The sequence below is a fragment of the Gymnoscopelus braueri genome (genome assembly GCF_963280865.1).
Source record: "Gymnoscopelus braueri genome assembly, chromosome: 1".
Classification (NCBI taxonomy): domain Eukaryota; kingdom Metazoa; phylum Chordata; class Actinopteri; order Myctophiformes; family Myctophidae; genus Gymnoscopelus; species Gymnoscopelus braueri.
In genome coordinates, this window is record NC_137603.1 from 47,015,498 (window position 1) to 47,033,751 (window position 18,254).

At 42.0% G+C, this 18,254-nt stretch overlaps 1 protein-coding gene across 3 annotated transcripts; it reads right to left on the reverse strand.

Moving 5' to 3' along the window:
* Window positions 1-437: 437 nt before the first annotated feature.
* On the reverse strand, window positions 438-17,556 carry ppm1g (protein phosphatase, Mg2+/Mn2+ dependent, 1G). Of its 3 annotated transcripts, none has more exons than XM_080432301.1 (14): window positions 17,462-17,556; window positions 16,359-16,502; window positions 15,773-15,842; window positions 15,367-15,452; window positions 14,647-14,776; window positions 12,742-12,853; window positions 12,218-12,420; window positions 9,743-9,918; window positions 9,198-9,326; window positions 7,384-7,486; window positions 6,686-6,817; window positions 5,726-5,855; window positions 5,143-5,242; window positions 438-2,816 (listed from the first exon to the last, which is right to left on the reverse strand). In XM_080432301.1, the coding sequence occupies exons 2-14, from the start codon at window positions 16,467-16,469 to the stop codon at window positions 2,616-2,618; spliced, it is 1,683 nt and encodes a 560-aa protein (XP_080288427.1). In that variant the 5' UTR covers window positions 16,470-16,502; window positions 17,462-17,556; the 3' UTR covers window positions 438-2,615. The 3 variants fall into 3 exon arrangements, with proteins under 3 accessions (XP_080288427.1, XP_080288428.1, XP_080288429.1); XM_080432302.1 differs by having other exon boundaries at window positions 17,398-17,525; XM_080432303.1 differs by lacking the exon at window positions 17,462-17,556 and adding an exon at window positions 16,599-16,821.
* Between the last annotated feature and the right edge of the window lie 698 nt (window positions 17,557-18,254).

Genomic DNA, 18,254 nt, shown 5'->3' on the forward strand with positions numbered 1-18,254 from the left:
TAGGAATAAGGGATGCCTGGCCAGGAGTCCTTCATTTGAATTTCAGGTAGTTGGCAACCCTAGATACAAGCCGACTGGATACACGACATTAAACCATAGTCCCAAACATTCTGCAGAATTAGGCGAACATTCAGCAAAAATAGCAGATCTACCAGCTTGAAACGCATTAACCCCTGAAGATAAATGGTGATAGAAAAGCCAGGGTTTTTGTCTGCCTTAGGATATGTCTCGCTTTGTAGTCAATGTTCAACATAATTTTAATTATATACAAACTCCTTAATCTATTTTTCGATGTCTCAAAAGCGAAAAGGCAACGAGGTAAGTGCTTTTAGGAAAAATAAATTCATTTAAATTCACAGGCAAGCCAGCATAATCTCATCTCTGTACTAGCTTGGGTCAGCTTACTGGGATTGTCATCTTTAAAGAAGCAGACAAGATTTCGGGTGTTTCATTATTTTAAAAAAAATGTTATTTGTATGTACTTACATACTGGTGTCAAAAGTGTACGCACCAAAAATGTCACAATTCACAATTACAAAGAAAATGCATTTTCTCTCTCTTCAACTACAAGTACTGAAAAAAAAAAAAACTATGTACAGAAAGAATGGCATGGCAATGAGACGGTACATTTGAAACAGACTCAGTCACATGATGAATGTTTTTTTTTGGGGGGGGGGGAGCTGTTTTTAACAGTTACGCTGCCTTAGAGTAGTTCCACTCAAACATACATTTTGCACACCTTTTCCATTGTCCAGATAACATCACAAATTGTATGAGATTCCTATACATCAGAAGCTATATAACCATTTTCAACATGTTTACAAAAAAGGGGATTTATTAAAACATGTCTAAGAGTGCAGTCACACCAAACTTTAATTGGGCGAATTCTGCCAATGCTGTTCAATGGGAACTGAGCGTTTTTTTGCGGAAATCCTCAAATGGCAACAAACTGCTCCGTTCCAATTGAAAAGCATCATCAGAATCCGCCCGCATAGGCAGAATCAAAGTTCAGTGTGACTGTACCCTAAAGTACTGACTCCACAGAAGAGCGCATACAAATATATTTGAGTGGAATTCCCTTTACAGATTTAGTTTTTTTAAGTGAATCTTTAAACAGAGGGGAAAAGGAGACAAGGAGGGAGAAGGTACCAGCCTGGGTGACAGGCTAGCTATGGCTGGGAGGCAGTGGTTTCATGACTGAATACGTTTACAAGATCACACAACACTGGGCATCGAATTTACAGGCTTATCGCTCGTCTCCTTAATGTCAAATTTTCCGAATTGGAGGGAGGAAAATCATTGTAGCCTGCTAACCTCTGGCTATAGGAAAAATGTGCAGTACAGCACAAAGCAGGAAATAAGAAGCATATTAATAATAATCTCTTGTAAGTGGATGGGAGCTATGTGTATGAGTTTCACATCCCCTACTCCCACATTTGTATGATTTCAATGAAAACCAAGAAATGTCAAACTATACCTGCATGGGCTAGTACACAAAATCCTTCAGCTTCATTTCATACCATGTGTAGGACACAGCGTTGGATAGCTGGGTAGAAATTTTAAATTCGAACACAATCAGAGTGCAATGTCTTGGTCCGCAAGAATGTACACAAATGCACTGCGTACTGCATGTTGCACACGAACATTGGGTCGCATTTAGTTCTGCTCTTTCCCTGTAATGATGACACAGGTCCGTCTGCCTACTGCCTTTAGCTCAGGTCACAGCGTCAGACATCTTGTGTTCCATGTGTTAAACATTCATTTGGGGATGCAAAGTGGCAGGCACAAGAAAAGGAAAAAAAACATGGGTTAAAAAGGTAGATGGTGTCTTTTTGTTCCTTAGTCCCTGACAAAATGAACACCCAAATAAAAATAGAGAAAAGAGGACGCGACATTAGCACAGTGAGGTTACTCCAACTTGTGCAGTTTTGAATTGGCAAGATGTCACTAAGTCTGCACTGTGCACGCACACCATGCCCCAAGTATCCAAAAGAAATGCATGTCACTTTGTGAAATGTAAACAGCAACTGGAGACATTCATTGCTGGAACGTTACTTAAAATCACATTACCTGTAACTTTGTAAATGTTATAGAAAATGCCTAATGACTAGCAGTCTCCACATGTGTTTACAAACATGCAGGTAACACTGGTTTTCTTAGCGTTTTCAGCTTCCTTACATACACATGAGGAGATGTTTTAGTCATTCCAATTTGGTATATTGAACCGGCCAATGAGTAGTGGGCCTATTCAATACTAGCCAATGAGTGGCAGGTCTACCTGGTCTCTCTTTTTTTGGTCTCTCTTTACAGAAAGTAAAATCGAGTCCAGCTTCTTCCCAATATAACACCAAAAAGAAGAGAACAAAAAACTACAAAACAAAAAACAGATGAGGCCTCTTAAGTGAAAATGCACCCTAAAAGAGAAATTAACTTAGATTCATTTCTATAACCTCAATTGATTCGGTATTCATAAGAACAGCATAAGTGATAATTATATATTTTTTAAGGTGGATTTATCCTGAAGAGGCAAAGATTTAACATGAACAGAACACGTCTCTGGTGTTTCTGGGGCAACGCGAGGCTAAGCAGCTCCATCTGGAACAGTTTCTTTTCCTTTAGTCACATTTAGCCTTTTTGTTGTCATTTCCATTTTTCTCTGGCTTTATCGCTTCGTCCTCCTGCTTCCTCTTCCTGTTGTCATCCGATTGGCTTGGAGCTGCAGAGGGGTGTGGCCGGAAGGTGACGATCATGCAGGTCATGTTGTCACATCCTGTTCCGTCTCCGGACGTGTCAGGGGCTAAACAGTGGTCCAGCAGCTGTTGGGTGAAGGAGGGGCAATGTTAGAGAGCAACCATGCAGCCATGTGTAAACTGTATCTATAAGAGGGGGAAGGAGGGGCAATATTAGAGCGCAAACATGCAGCCTTGTGTAAACTGTATCTATTAGAGCAGGGGTCTTCAATGTTTTTCAGGCCAAGGACCCTTTAGCTGAGAGAGAGATGAAGCAGGGACCCCACTCACTACATATTGGATATAATTGTGTTGCAGATTTAACTTTTTCAAAGATTTTATAGATAGCTTCATAGACTTGAAAAATAGCCCGTCTACAAACTCACAATGTGACTTGTTTCGAGATTGCAGAGCTTGCATTTTCAGCTTGAGGGTTAAAAATGGCATTCATAATAATGTTGACGTCCTCACAAGTATAGTGATACAAGTGTGTGTGGTTTTTGCACTAATTTCTGTTTTAAGTAGCTCTTACAGTCAGTTATAGCCAGGTATCAATTCAACGCCAGTGCATCTATTCCGCTTGGGATTTCCCCAGATTTGTTTCATGATTGATGACAGTGTAATTTGGACTTTATCTAGCTCTTAAGATCACTCAGTCGTGATATGCCACAAAGATTGCGCAATTTGCACTGGTGGGTGTAGCAATTTCATATCATCTTTCAACTAATTTTAGATTGTAATCATTCAAGCAATGAAAACAAAAACACTAATAGTCTGTTTAGCACCAATCTGGGAACCCATCGCCAAATAAAAAAGGAAAAACAGCGCCCTCTGCTGTTTTTTAACTATTTCACTTAGCTCTGGGGGGAGCAAAATGGAGCACACGTGCGCAAGGAAACCGGGGTTTTGGTCTGCCTTCAGCCTTTCACTTCCGGTGGTGCGACTATGTTTTTTCTGCTCCGAGGACGCTATTGTTAAATGAGTTTCGGTTTGTTTCTAGTGGGGAAGGATCGGCAGACACGTAAATCCCGCCCACTACATTTGATTGGGTAAAGCGTGGCCTGCTTCCTGATCTGAAGGCACGCCCACTTGTAGGCCAGTGCGTACGCGATATGACGAACCCCCCCGACAGATTCAAGCGGAGAGCAGAATCTGTTCTTGAGAGATTAGTTTAGCACAAGCTGCTCTCCCTATGCAGGTGTAAAGTTCTCTCTGCGAATGCCACACACCCATGTGACCACATATTATGATTTTTTTTCATCAAAATACATTAGCAATGAATCTCTCCCATGTCCCCCCCTATGAAGGCTGGCTAAATAAAACTAATGGTATTACAGAGTGGCATTAATTTTTGATTCTGTAGAGATGTAATGTTAGGCACATTCCGCTCAGGAAGAACTTAGTTTTTCCTATGAGTGATGTGGGTTTATTTGTGTCTCACTGGGGGCGGCCATAGCTGAGTGGTTAGTGAGCCCGCCTAGGGGAGCCAGAGGCCCTGGTTGCCCCAGGTACGATTCCAGGCCAGGCCAGCAAATGTGTCGATGAAATGAAATATGTCCCTGAGCAAGACTCTTAACCCCTAATTGCTCACAGGCCCTCATTGGAAACAAGACCGCAAGGACTTTCATGAACGGACCTGTTAAAGGAATTATCCTTATCACTTTCAGTCAATTAACAAACACTCTCCCATGTTAACAGAGTGGTGAAGAACTAACAACATGAACCCAAGCGTCCCTATTGTGGGGCGAACATTTGACGAAAATAGCTATTCTACAACTAAGTATATAGGATTTAAGTGGTTTTAAATGGTCATTGCAGAGGGAAAGTGTAGAGCAGGTACCCAAATGCAAATGTACCAAGTTTTAATTACAACAATTATGTCAAAGTGCTTATGTAAGTATTTATTCATTATGATGCTGTTGTGACTTTAAATAGAACATTGCTGTATATATGATTCCAAGATAATGTCTATCAAGGAATTCATAAGAGGACTTTGATCCGTTTTCTGAAAAATGCTCAACATGAATACAAGTAATTGTGCAATAAATTGCTTTGCCCGTGTCCAATAAGCCAACAAGGTTATGCTGGAGGCTTAATTTCCAACTAAATCCATCTAAAGTCAATATATTGTTTACTGAAAAAGGTGCATTACTTCAGCAGAAAATATGTTTATGCTAAATGGTTGTGTGACAAAGTATGGATAAGCCTTATATTGACATTTGATCACAGTGCATTGAAGAGTCCCAAACATTGCATCATACTAAATAAATAAAAGTACACAAATCTAATTTCAAGTGCCAAGTAAGCCCCTTGAATCACTGAAAACTCAGGAGATTTGGAGGCTTTTGATCCTGGAACCTGACGGTGGAAATGGCCCAGTCCCGTGCCTGCTCTATAACATGGGGTGCCTCACCTCTTCCACGATGGACGAGAGGGGTCTGGGTTTACCACTGTGGTCTGGTTTGATCCTCTCACAGATGAAGTCCACCACCTCCTGGCTACTTAACACATTCCTGTAACCAGACAGAGACAGGGTGAACATTTAGAGTTTCAGACTCCACAAGTCTGTAACACTTCAGCATGACAATGACGTCAATGTCATAACCTTTGTATTTTCATTCCAGCCTTTTCAACCAGCCTACAGCGTCCATGCTCTCTAGAGTTCTGTCACTTTACAAGCTGTATTTGAGGTCCAAGTTGCTTAAACAATAGCAACAAATCGTCCATTTTTTAAGACAGAAATTTGTATGTAATTTCTGAGCTCAGATTCCAGCCCTATTCCATACAGACTCAAGAGCTTTAACCTGAATTGAAACCTTAACCATAGTTGAAAAACAGTCAAGTTCTTGTTTAAAGCAAACATTGAAACATTCTGTCTCTAAGTCTAATACAAGACTAATCACGGGCCAGATTTGAAAGTCAATCATGGATTTTTAATAATCGATGGCAGGACAAATTGCTATCCACCGCCAGCCGTGTGGCCGCTCGCTACTCACCAGATGCCATCGCAGGCAATGACCATGAAGTCATGGTCCTCGTGGAGCGTCAGTACTTTGACGTCCGGCATCGATGAGATCATCTGCTCATCTGGGGGCAGTGCCTTGTTTCTCTTATAGAAGTGGTCACCTGCATGATGGACAGAAAAAGAGAAATGCTCAACCTTATTTTTTCTGACACTGGTCATCTTGAAAGAGGGTGTTAGGGAATGTCTAATACTATGCAGTGATATTCAACATTCATATCGTACAATGTGTGTGTGTATTTGAGTAAATACTCAGACATATGTTTATTAGTCAGACAGACTACAGACTAGTAGATTGCTTCATGTCTGCTTGAACTGCTATATTAAGGATGATGTAACATGATGATGAACACATATGATATCTGGAAGGGTCAATGACCAGCTACTGGACACTTGTATACTGGTCACTAAAGGTCTCTGCTTAAATAAAGTTGAGAAGACAGGACACACTAGGACATATTAGGATATCAACAAGGATGCTGATGCTGGATAAAGGATGTGCATATGATTGAAACACCTTGTGATTGGTAGTTAAAAATAGATTTGATTCTGTCTGCTTGGATAGGGAAAGAAAGAGGATATATATAAGCTGCCTGACACTGAATGTACTTCGAGCTGCATAAATTTGCAGACTGGTCTGTCATCTTCGCTCAAAGTGCCTTGCTCCTCGAGAGATTCCACCACAACGGAAAGAGGTCAACCACATCTCAGTTCTGTCTCTCTACACCAATGGTTCTCAAACTTTTACATTTCAAGGTCTCCCCTTAACTCTGACAGTATACAAATGGAACCAAATGTTACAGACTTGTAAGGGTCAATTTAGACCCCCCCTAAAGGAACCCTGAGAGTCCCTGGAATCCACTTTGAGAAACACCGATCTGAAATAAAAGCGTAAAACTGCCAAAAGATGTATCTTATACATATGCAGACATACCAATAGCCCTGGAGAGGTTGAGTCCACCATTGACCCGTCCATCCATTGTAACCTTCCCTCCAGCATTCTTGATGCGAGCCAGTTCCAGCTCGTCTTCGGGCTTGTGGTCATATGACATGTCAACTGCCTTGCCTACAGGAACAGTCACAAAATGTGTTTATGATCACATTTCAGACATTCCAACTCTCATCTCATGACCTAGGTTAGGGCGCATTCATAAGTTTTGCCCTTCTCAATACAACTGTAAAATGTATGAATATTTGAATGGTATTAAAGGGGGCATAGGAGTGACTTTGACGTGGCCCCTACTCACTTCAATATTAATACTAGAAATGTTCATCGCTTATCAGAACTATGGGTGGTAAAACATACTAACACATGCTATCCTCATTAAACATCACCAAGAAAAACATTGAACCCCCCACAAAAAAAAAATATCTAAGAAGGAGAGACATTAGCTCCGAGTAGAACATGAAACTATTTAACTCATCCTAGAATCATAATGTAGAGCAGAATTATAATTATGATGTTAAGCTTGTTTGTTCATGCTCACTCATACCACCGTTAGTGGGATGAGCACCAGTAGTACGTTTAAATGCCACCGACTTGTAAGTAAAGTCCACGCCCCGGCGACCGTTATTTTTCTCAGCACAATTTTTTGGAAGGTTAACCGTTACTGCAAAGCAGAGTGGTCTTACCTCGCTCAGACACCACGCAGCGAGAGTCTCCAGCGTTTGCCACAATCAGCTGCTTCCCTCGGATAAGGGCAACTACTGCTGTGGTTCCACTGTCTGAACCAGGCTAAACACACACACACACACACACACACACACACACACACACACAGCGAGAGAGAAGAGAGGTTAACTACTTATAAACCCTATATAGGGCATGCAGTGGCAGATATTTTCTGGTTCCACTCCAAAATAGTCAATGCATTTTTCCCATTGACATTTCCAAAAATATTTATATCAATTATTTTAAGCCTAGAATCAAGCCATCCAGGGTCCTGGTGAATCATGACCATAAAACGTTTGATTTTGTGAAAAAACTTTTTTGAAAACGGCAAAACAAAGGGTATTTATTAAATATAGTATATCATATAATTAAATATAAAATTAAATAACAGAAAAAAATGTTTTATGGTTATGATTCACCAGGACCCTGGATGGCTTGATTCTAGGCTTAAATGAATTGATATAAATATTTTTGGAAATGTCAATGGGGAAAATGCATTGACTATTTTGGAGTGGAACCATAAAATGGCCGCCACTGCTATGCCCTATACACCATGCTTTGTTGACCGGTGTCCCCCAGGGGTCTGTACTTGGCCCCCACCTTTTTTTCCCCTCTACACCAAATCTCTTTACAGAAGTTAGTTTAGTTTGCCTGTTTGCACTGAATGTTCGCCTGTCATGACATAGGGACGCTAGAGAAGTTAAGTAGAGATTAAGATCAGTTAAACACAAATCAGTTATAGGTACACTGGACAAATATAAAAATGTCATCTCTCTCGTTCCATAAAAGATCACAGGACCTCTATGTGAAAGCAATGATGCTTCATGGTTTTCACCAATCTACACTTCAGTTATCAGGGTTCACACATTTTTACAAACACATTTTCTAAACCTCTCCAAAGTATTTTACCCCATTTCCAGACCTATAACCATAGAGGTATAATATAACTAGAGGGTGAATTGCCCCGCCCCCAGCTATTAATTTCAATGAAATTGCTCAGTGGCGTTTTGAAGCACCCGGAAGCCTGCCGGAAGTTGAATTATTGAGACATTTTTGAGACGTTTCGAGCAACCATAGAGTTATGAGCATGCGCACCTACCTCCATGAACGAGCCCGTGTTTATATTTATATTTATTAAATACACTCGAGATGCAGATTTATATGTAAATGCATATATTTATGTATAATATGTTTACATATTTATATTATATTATATATTTATTATATAAATATCTCAGTATTTTTTGCTCGTGCATGTATTTCGCCCCACCTGCAGTTCCAGCTTTGGCCACTGGGGTGGCAGCTTCAATGTTTCTCAGCAACTCTGGGGGCCTGCCTATAACAGTCATATGGTGCTATAATGAGACTCTTACCCCAAGACCGACTCGAGCAAAGGCGTCACGTGACAAAGTACAGATTTACACGCTAACAACGTATCACGGTGCAACCCGTTAGCTTCTAGATCTATTATTTTCGTCACGTGCCGTCCTGTATACATTAGGCCACACTCACACAGCTTAATAATAATAATAATAAATGTTATTTGTATTGCACAGCACTACATTTTACCATGTTACACATTTCCCGTAATGCTACACAGTACACGTTTTGGGACATGTTTTGATGAACACAATCAATACCAAAACATTTCCCAAAACATTTGATTAATTCCAAACCTTTTCCAGGACTGGAACTGTTTTCCTAATTCAAATATTTCCAGGAATTTCATGGCCGTGGGAACCCTGAGTGGAACTGCTCCCTCTCTCACACATACCTCCTCCTTGCCGTCCATCCCGGGTAGGCACATTTCTTCTTCATCTTCATCCTCCGAGTCTTCCTCACCCTCTTCTGTATCCTCCTCTTCCTCTCCACTGCTATCACCCTCCTCCTCCTCACTGCCGTCCTGATGACAAAAACACACACACACACACACACACACACACACACACACTTAGCTTGGTGGTTCTGGTGTCCTGCTCGAGACTGGATGGTTGGTGATGTTGGGCAAAATGAACTTATCAACTTTGAGACATTGGAACCAGACAGTTTATTTATTTTTCGCTTATTTGAATGAAAATAATAGGTTAACAATATTTCGGACTTTATTCTGTTTCAATCACTAGACAGCACATGAGAAAGTAGGAACTGAATGGATATTTATTTGAGGGGGGGGGGGATCCAAATGCACTACCCAAAGTGACATGAGATACAGCATTTGTTTAATGTATCCAGCCTTTCCTGCTGTGTACCTTGCCTAAACCATTAGCTTACACAAATATCTAAACAACCACAGAAATGCCACCCCTCTCCTCTCCTCACCTCTTCATCACTGCCCTCTTCCTCCTCTCCTTCCTCTGACTCCTCACTATCATCAAAGAACCTGGACTTGTCGTCTGCTGGAGCCTTGGAGGAGGAGGAGCAGGAGGGACCTGCGTCTCCCTCCACCTTGCCGGCCTTCGCCCCGTCGCTGGAGCTTCCTGGACCAGCGGTTCCTCCTGGAGAAGCATGAGATGGACACGTTTTAGAGAGAGGGAATGGTGTTAACACTATACAAATAAGGTAGCAAGGATAAGGATAATAAGAAGCAGGATGCTCCCTGTCTGAAAAATAAAGCCAAAGCGTAGTTTCAGGTCGCCAAAACAATCAACGCCTACCGATGTCTGGGGAAATCTAAATTCAATGTGATACCGTCCCAAGATGAAGGACCGACCTGAAGTTTTTGCATTGAATTGTTTCCACACTGTTTTAGCCCGTTCATTGGATTGGAGATTCATGATCGTCTGGCTATGAGGGTCTAAAGAATTGCTGTCTCAAACATGAATTCTCTCATACTTGCCAGCATGGGGAAACTCCCCTGGTTGCAAAAATAAGTTGATTACATATAAGTCTTATGAGGAAATAAGTAAACACTGCTCAGTCTGCTCTAATGAGTGCATGTTCTCTATCACAATGTTTTCAAGTCTTCTTCAATACTGCATTATGTTCATTTTGTAAATGATTGTCCCATTTAGAGTACATCAGATGATAAAGCAGGGTTTGCTTAGGGTGTGTTGTGATTGACTAGTTGTTACCAACGTTCAAAATGCTGAACTCGAGGCTTCAAAACGGGACACCACAAACCATATGACATAGTCTAAAAGACTGTCATATGGTCAAAAGGTTACTACCAGACATGAAAATATAACACTCTATTGCAGGAGTCTTCAACAGGGGGTCCTCACAGTTACTACAGGGGGGCCGCCAAATCTTTGTGTGATAGGAACCTTTTTTTTCATTAACCACTTGAACCCCATCATCCCTATTCTGAGGAGCTCACAACACAAGCTTGTAGATCGGCTACCGAGTACAGGGCCAAATGCGAAGTTTACCAAGTATTGACGGTTTAAGTGGTTAAATGTCTGAAAATACACTAACTGACACACTGATGACAGTGCTGTCAAATAGCTCTATGAAACTAGTATCTATGAAATCTGTGAAAAAGTTTAATATGCAACACAATTTTATACAATATGTAGTGGGGGATCCCTGCTTCATCTCTCTCTCAGCTAGGGGGTCCTTGGCCTGAAAAACGTTGACGACCCCTCCTCTATAGTCACTTTCACACATGCACTGTATTCTGGAAGTTTTCCAGACTTTAAACAGAATGAACGCAACATTCCGGCTCAGTAGGATCGGACATGCCACAGACTTTATACTGGCAGGACCTTTGAGTTAAATCTGGGTAATGTCCGATTGAGCCCAAAACGGCTCAATGTGTGAATGCTGAATGGATGGGTTGACTGTCCGGTGAATTTACATTCAGCGAGTGGACACACGTTGATGACACTTCTATTGTGGACGAGTGAGGCCTCCCCCTCCTCCTGAGGTGTTTGGAGAGAGCGATACAGTAGATGACTAGCGTTTGAGTTGGAAATATTCACCAATCGAACTTCCATGAAATAGCTCATAAGCTAACAAAACATAAATGTCTCTTTAGTAATTGTAGACAACAAGCTACACCTGCGGAGAGTGCACTCATCTGTACATAGAGACCAACGCTATTTTCCCAGCTCGGAGGACACTCGTTTTGATGAAAAGTAGGTTATAGCTCGTTTTCTACATTACGGTAGGAAAGATGTTTTGTTTGGGTAAATGGTAAATGGTGCATTTATATAGCGCTTTTATCCAAAGCGCTTTACATTGATTGTGCCATTAACCCATTCACACACACACATTCATACACCGATGGCGGAGGAAACCATGCAAGGCACCAACCTGCTCATCGGGAGCAATTAGGGGTTCAGCGTCTTGCTCAAGGACACTTCGACACTAACTCTAGGGGAGCGCCCCAGCCCGGGATCGAACTGGGAACCTTGCGGATTTTCCAGTTCACTCTACCCGGCCACTCTACCCCTGAGCCACTGCCGCCACTGGGTTTTGTATGGCTGCATCAATGGGAGACCGCATGTCAAGCAATTCAATGTATCTGTCATGTTCTGTGGAAACCAAAAAGATTGCATTTGATCCTCGCACCTCGCTCACGCTGTTATATTTAAGTGGGAGTGGCTAATGTGTGCGTCTACTACCCAGACCCCTCACCTTATCAAACAGGCTATTTACCTTCATGTGTGAACACATCTGAAACGGATATTCTCCTGTTGCATGCTACATGTGTGAAAGGCCAACACCGGACAATGTCCCGACCTGATTCCCCAGACATTTTCCAGTGTTAAAAAGAGAAAGCAGCTTATATAACATGAAAGCAGGGCTGTCTTTCGGTCTTTACAGATTCCAGGTTTCCATTGGACAGCCTACCTGAGGAGGAGTCTCCACTGCCAGCACCCCCTCCAGATGCAGTTCTGCGGCAGGCTCGCAACTTGGAGTATCCCCTCCCTCCTTCCTTCACCTTCCCATTGCTCTCTTCCTCCACTTCTCCGTTCAGCCCTGGTTTCTTCTCTCCTCCCCCTATATCCCCTGTGGCTTCCGGGTGAGGGCAGGAGGCCTTCTTGGCAGCCGCACTAGGAGCAGAAAGCAATGAGACTTAGCAGAACTAACAGTGCCTGCTCAACAGCAGCAGGGATGTGATCAGTGTCCAAAACCTTCTTGGATTAAACATAATAATAATAATACAAATTCTAAAAATGTCTGCCACCCAGATAGACTTAACCATTAGATCCCATAAATCGTTATGTAAACAAAGCCAGTACCGAGGCAACCGTTTTCCAACAGATGACACCCCACAGTAAATATAGAACAGTACAGGGACAGACTGCATGTTATGTTTTCCAAAAATAAACATCACTTGTCATAGCAGTTTATTGAGACAGGCTCTGAATTACCTGGCTGCAGCAGCGTGTTTGACAGCATTGAGGTTCTGGCCGTAGCGCACCAGCAGTTCCTCGATTGTCATGGTGGCCTCCTCATGAAGCAAAGCCGCTTCCTCCGTGTCCACTGCAGAGGGAAAGAAGAGGGGAAGGAGGGTTGAGAGTCAGAAAAGTGTAATGTTAGACATGTTATGGTTTTATGATAATTAGTTCTTAGTTCTCCCTGAAGATGAACAATGAACTGAAAAGTTTAAGCCCAATTAAAAATGTTTTAATCACATGTACAACAGAATGTGTTGAGCCTTATTTCTTTAGGCCGTCTGTTCTCCTGTTGCCAACAAACATCAAGGTTTGCCAAAGTCTTAATAATTTCTTCTGTCCCAACTTGATATCGTATGGGTGTTGATGGTGGAGGTTTCACAGAATTGTCGACTCTCAAATCCACTAGGCGACACCGTGCATCGTAGACTAATCGTTCCATCTGTGGTTTCATCAGCACAGTGCAGTTATAAAGCAGTGGCAATGCATCTACAGCAGACATTTGACAAGTTATAGTTGTCATGCGCGACTTTAACACGTTGCAGTCAGTGTGGGGCGCTGAAGGTGAAGCAGCAAAAATACAGAAAGAGAAAGAAAGAATTCCACCATCACTGCAAGAAAGCAGTCGCGTTGTTACTGAAGTCAAACCACATCGCCAGCTCAGACAAGCAAGCTGGGGGTTTAGTCCAATCATATCACAGCTCATTTGTAAACAGCCTATCAGTGCCAGTCGCGGACTCTGCCATTTTTTATCTCGTGTCATCAGGCTTTTCCACATGGTGGCTTTCTTTCAAATTGACCAGTCTGATCTGGTCTACAGGCTGCTTTCCACATTGGTAATTTGCACACCACATAATTGCACGCACTGTTTGCGTATCGGCTCTTGACCCAGACCGGATCAGCAATCTGCAAAGTGACTTGCTCACAGTCTAGCCATTTCACCTACCTCCAGGTTGGTCCGGCCTACATTAGTTAACCCTTTCCTGGTTGTTTTGTAGACCTTTTTTGACAAAAATATCATCCGTTATTATGTGAATATACGAGAATTGCAAAAGGTTACTGGCAGATATAAAGGGCTGGAAAGAAGTCAGAGGTTGTGCAATTTATGTAACGACAACCGAGTTGGGGATGACTTTCATGTTCTTTTGTTTGAGTGCCATAATGTTAGCATTAGGAATTTTAGACAAAAATGAAATTCATTGTATTACCGCAATCGGATAAGCCAAAAGTTTTTTAGAAATTGGGTGCTTCTCTGAAAAACATTCCTCTGATCAAATAATGCATAGCTGCATATTTGTGGGTAATACTGTACATAGGGTTTCAGCCATACCTTTAACTTCCCTTCACCTTATAAACAATTGACCATTAACCATCATCATTGTCTACACTCGGCAACACAGGCTACTGCAGTGGTTCTCAACCTGTCCCCACTTGATTTTGGGGGGGTCCCCAGATGACAGTGAAGTGACAATTTAAGGACTTTTAAGACCCCTTTAATAAAAAAAAAGAAAAAAAGAAAAGCCCATTACTGCATAAAAAGTAATCAACAAACTATACTATAAAAACTGGTCAAACATTGGCCAAATTGTAAATTGTCAAATAATATAAGAAAAAAACGATCTACGGCGTTGTGAGCTTGTAGATCTGCTATTTTCCACAATATTTATCTGCGGAACCGAGTCAAACTAAACTTAACAATTCCAAGTGCTTGTCAGGATGGGGGGGGTCCCCAGTTCAAATATGATTATTTTGGGGGGTCCCCAGTTCAAATATGATTATTTTGGGGGGTCCCCAGTTCAAATATGATTATTTTGGGGGGGGGGGGGGGGTCGCGGCCTGAAAAGGTTGAGAACCATTGGGCCACTGTATGGGTCCACTCACAGTCGTCCTCCTCTGCCACCTTCTCATTGGGTGGCTCTTCAGTGGGTCGTCCAGCAATCAGGATCAGCTCTTTGATCACTTCCTCTGTGGTCATTTTGTGATCGATGCAAAGGAAGGCGTCCTCCAGAGCCTGAAAATAAAATAAACAAGAGATAAACATACATACTTATTATATACAGACAGCTGACCAGTGACCACACAAACATACAGAAGAAATACAGACCCAAAGAAGCAGTACCCATGGCATGCTACAACTACACACCTTCCCATCTCCTGAATATGGTTGGGATCCTTAAGGATTTTAACGATTCCCTCTTAACGGTCCGATTCCTTAAAGGTTCCCTTTAACGATTCCTATAGGGGTTCCAAATGGACCCTTACAGATCTGTCACTCTGAGAGTACCAATTCCATTTGTACACTCTCAGAGTTATGGTGGTGCTTGAAATTAAAAAGTTTGAGAACCACAGGTATTGTAATTGTATAGCAGACGTGAATCCCACATACCAGCTCTGACAGTGTGATAATAATAATAATAATCATTTCGGTTCCGGAAACGGTTCCGAATGTGATGGAACCGATTCCGGCTCCTCAATGTTGTGTCCGGTTCCTCCCGACTCCCAACCCTATACACAGCCACCACAAACATGCAAGCACATGTGTTGCATAAGGAAACAGCCACCCGTGTCAAACTCAGATTGCCTTCAATGGCATTATTTCACCTTTTGCAGTTTGCCGTCCTTGTAGGTCTTCTGCTCCTTGATGATGTCAGGAAGGTACTTGGAACAGTACAAAGCCACCTCCTCGCCTTTAGAGGGCAGAAACAAAAGTTGTAGTGGTCAACCCCCAGTACATGTGAACTTGTATTTCTCTGATGTGTGTGGACCAGTGTTGTGTAATATGTTGGATACTAAATATAGGCCGATTGGAACCCATAATTGAAATGGACAGATTGTATCATATCCTTTTTATTAAATATTGATCATTTCCTCCCCACTTATTGGAAAGGGTTACGTCAGAGACCAGGGTTAGTGTTAAGTTTAGTCGGAACAACTTTTAGAATGCAGTTAATGGAACATTTTTTAAGCACAATATAACACAAGACATGTGCATGTGTGGCTATTTTACCTCCATGGCCATCATACACAGAAAACATAGACGTCTCCTCATCAAGCTCTGTGATACAGTTATGAGCATCCTGTTGGACACAAACACAAATCCGTTAACTTTAACGTACAGTCAAGTTAGTTGTAACCCAATATAACAGTATAACAGTAAAGCTCTAAGTCTAAAAATCCCTTTGGTTGCATTTTCGGAAATAACCTCCCACTGTAACCATGCGGTTATTATTCGGTTATGAGAATTACAAATTAACCAACATACGTCACTCACTCCTGACAAAAAAAGTGCACATGCCTTGATGTGTAGTAACTTAACTTGTGCACAAACAATCAATCAACACTGCAGCGATGTTTCATGAGTCACTTTAGATCAGTGGTTCTCAAAGTGGGGTCCTGGGACTATCTGGGTTCCTTGAGGGGGTTCCAAATGGACCCTTACAGGTCTGTACCTCTGAGAGTGTACAAATGGAACCAAATGGACCCGTAAGGGTCCATTTGGTTCCATTTGTACACTCTCAGAGTTATAGGGGTCCTTAAATATACAAAGCTTGAGAACCAGTGCTTTAGATCATCTGATCAGCTCATTCATTCACCTCCATGGAGACCCTCCAGCCCTGCATAGCAGAGAAGCCGTAGCTCATGTGGCTGCCGGCGCCATCGGCAGATGTTTTGGCCGTGTTGGGTTGCGACAGATAAGCCCCCATGGTGGTGGTGGTCCGGCTTCTATGGCTTTCAACCTGGCAAGGAGGAGGTGACAAGAACAGGAAAAACGCTGGACTTTTAGTCTTATTTCCACAAAGAGGCAGAGACAGACAAGACCACCAGCAGCCCACCTTTCTATCTTCCTTCCACGCTAAACGTTGCTTACATAAAAAGCCCCCCGTTACACTTAAGTTTGCGCGACACCGGCGAACACCTAAAGTACCAAATCACCCTTTATAATAGCTCAGTATTGTTTCACAACGGACTGCGTTTCGTTAGCTTTAGCACAGTGGTGCTGCTAAATGGCGTTGTTAGCGACACATCAACAAAGTGGACGCGGCAGAGCAGACAGTGACTAGCTAAACTACTAACCTCGCATCACCAGACTTTCCATCGCGGAGGAAAGCCTGCTTTTCATTCTAAACTGAGCCGTGTGATCCGGTTTAGAAACAAACTAAATAATCATGGATCCGGTGGTTGGTACCGGTTGGCGTCGCATTGTTTTTGTTCCGCACATAATGCGAATGCATTAGTTTAGCCTCGCTAGTCGCGCCACGAGTTAGAATAAAAGATGGACACACCAAACCATTGTTATACCAAAAGAAACGAAACGATTATACCAATTTACACTAATTTTAAACTAGGGGAATTGTTTAGAAGGTGTACGGCACCAGAGGTTCCGGCCACCTGATGACGTTCAGTCATTTCCGCTCCAGACCGGATCAGGAACCAGAAAATGGTATCGATCCCAGGCTAGCTAACTACCAAGCTAGCTTGAAAAAAGCTAACCCGGTACAGGCTAAAGTTCCAAGTCGTTCCCTCCCTCCTCCTCTCATGCAAAAAGAAAAAAGCGCGTGCGCCACGGATCGCAGTGTTATTGTTAAATAAATAAAAAGACGTCGATAATAATAACCCAGGCCGTTACTTTACAAACGTAACGAACCACCGGCCCCAGAGTTTATAGATGTATAGTTCCTGAGTGTGATATTATTACCTAGAAACGGTTGCACGTGTGAAAGCAGCGGTTCAACACTGAGCTTCTAAAACAGAACCTTGGAGCCCCTAGAGGAGGAGGAGGAAGTGAACAGTGTTGCCAGATTTTGCGAGAGAAACAAGCAACCAGGCAGTGGTGGGAAAAGTACTCACATGTTTTGTTTTACTTACGGTAAGTAAAATATCAATACTGTAATGTAGAAATACTCTGTTACAGGTAAAAGTCCGGAATTAAAAATTTACTTGAGTAAAAGTACAAAAGTGTTGGTATCAAAATGTACTTATTTTTTTGTCTCATTTCACAAGTTTTCAAATGGAAAAATATCTTTCGAAAATAGCAGATCTACAAGCTCACAATGCATCTTTCATATAATTGTTGTGGAGTAAAATTATAATATTTGCCTCTGAGATGTAGTTTAGTTACGTTACAGTTACACCACTGGAAACAATAAGCAACCAGGTATATGAAGACAAGCCCAAAAGAAGCGACAAGCCTACATGAGCCCTTTATCAGCTTTTTGAAAATGGCAGATCTACAAACTCACAATGCGTCACAGTTGCTTGTAGATCTGCCATTTAAAAAAAAAATCTTGTAGAAAATGTGGAATATTTTTTTAAACATTTTAACAACACATCTGGTACGAGGGTCCCTTGGCACAAAATGTTTTCAGATGGGGGTCCATGGACAAATACATTAATTTTGGGGTTTCCTTATAATGAACATGTTTGAGAACCACTGGTTTAAACAACATTTAGGAAAGTAGCCCAAATAAGCAACTACACTTTAGAAACAA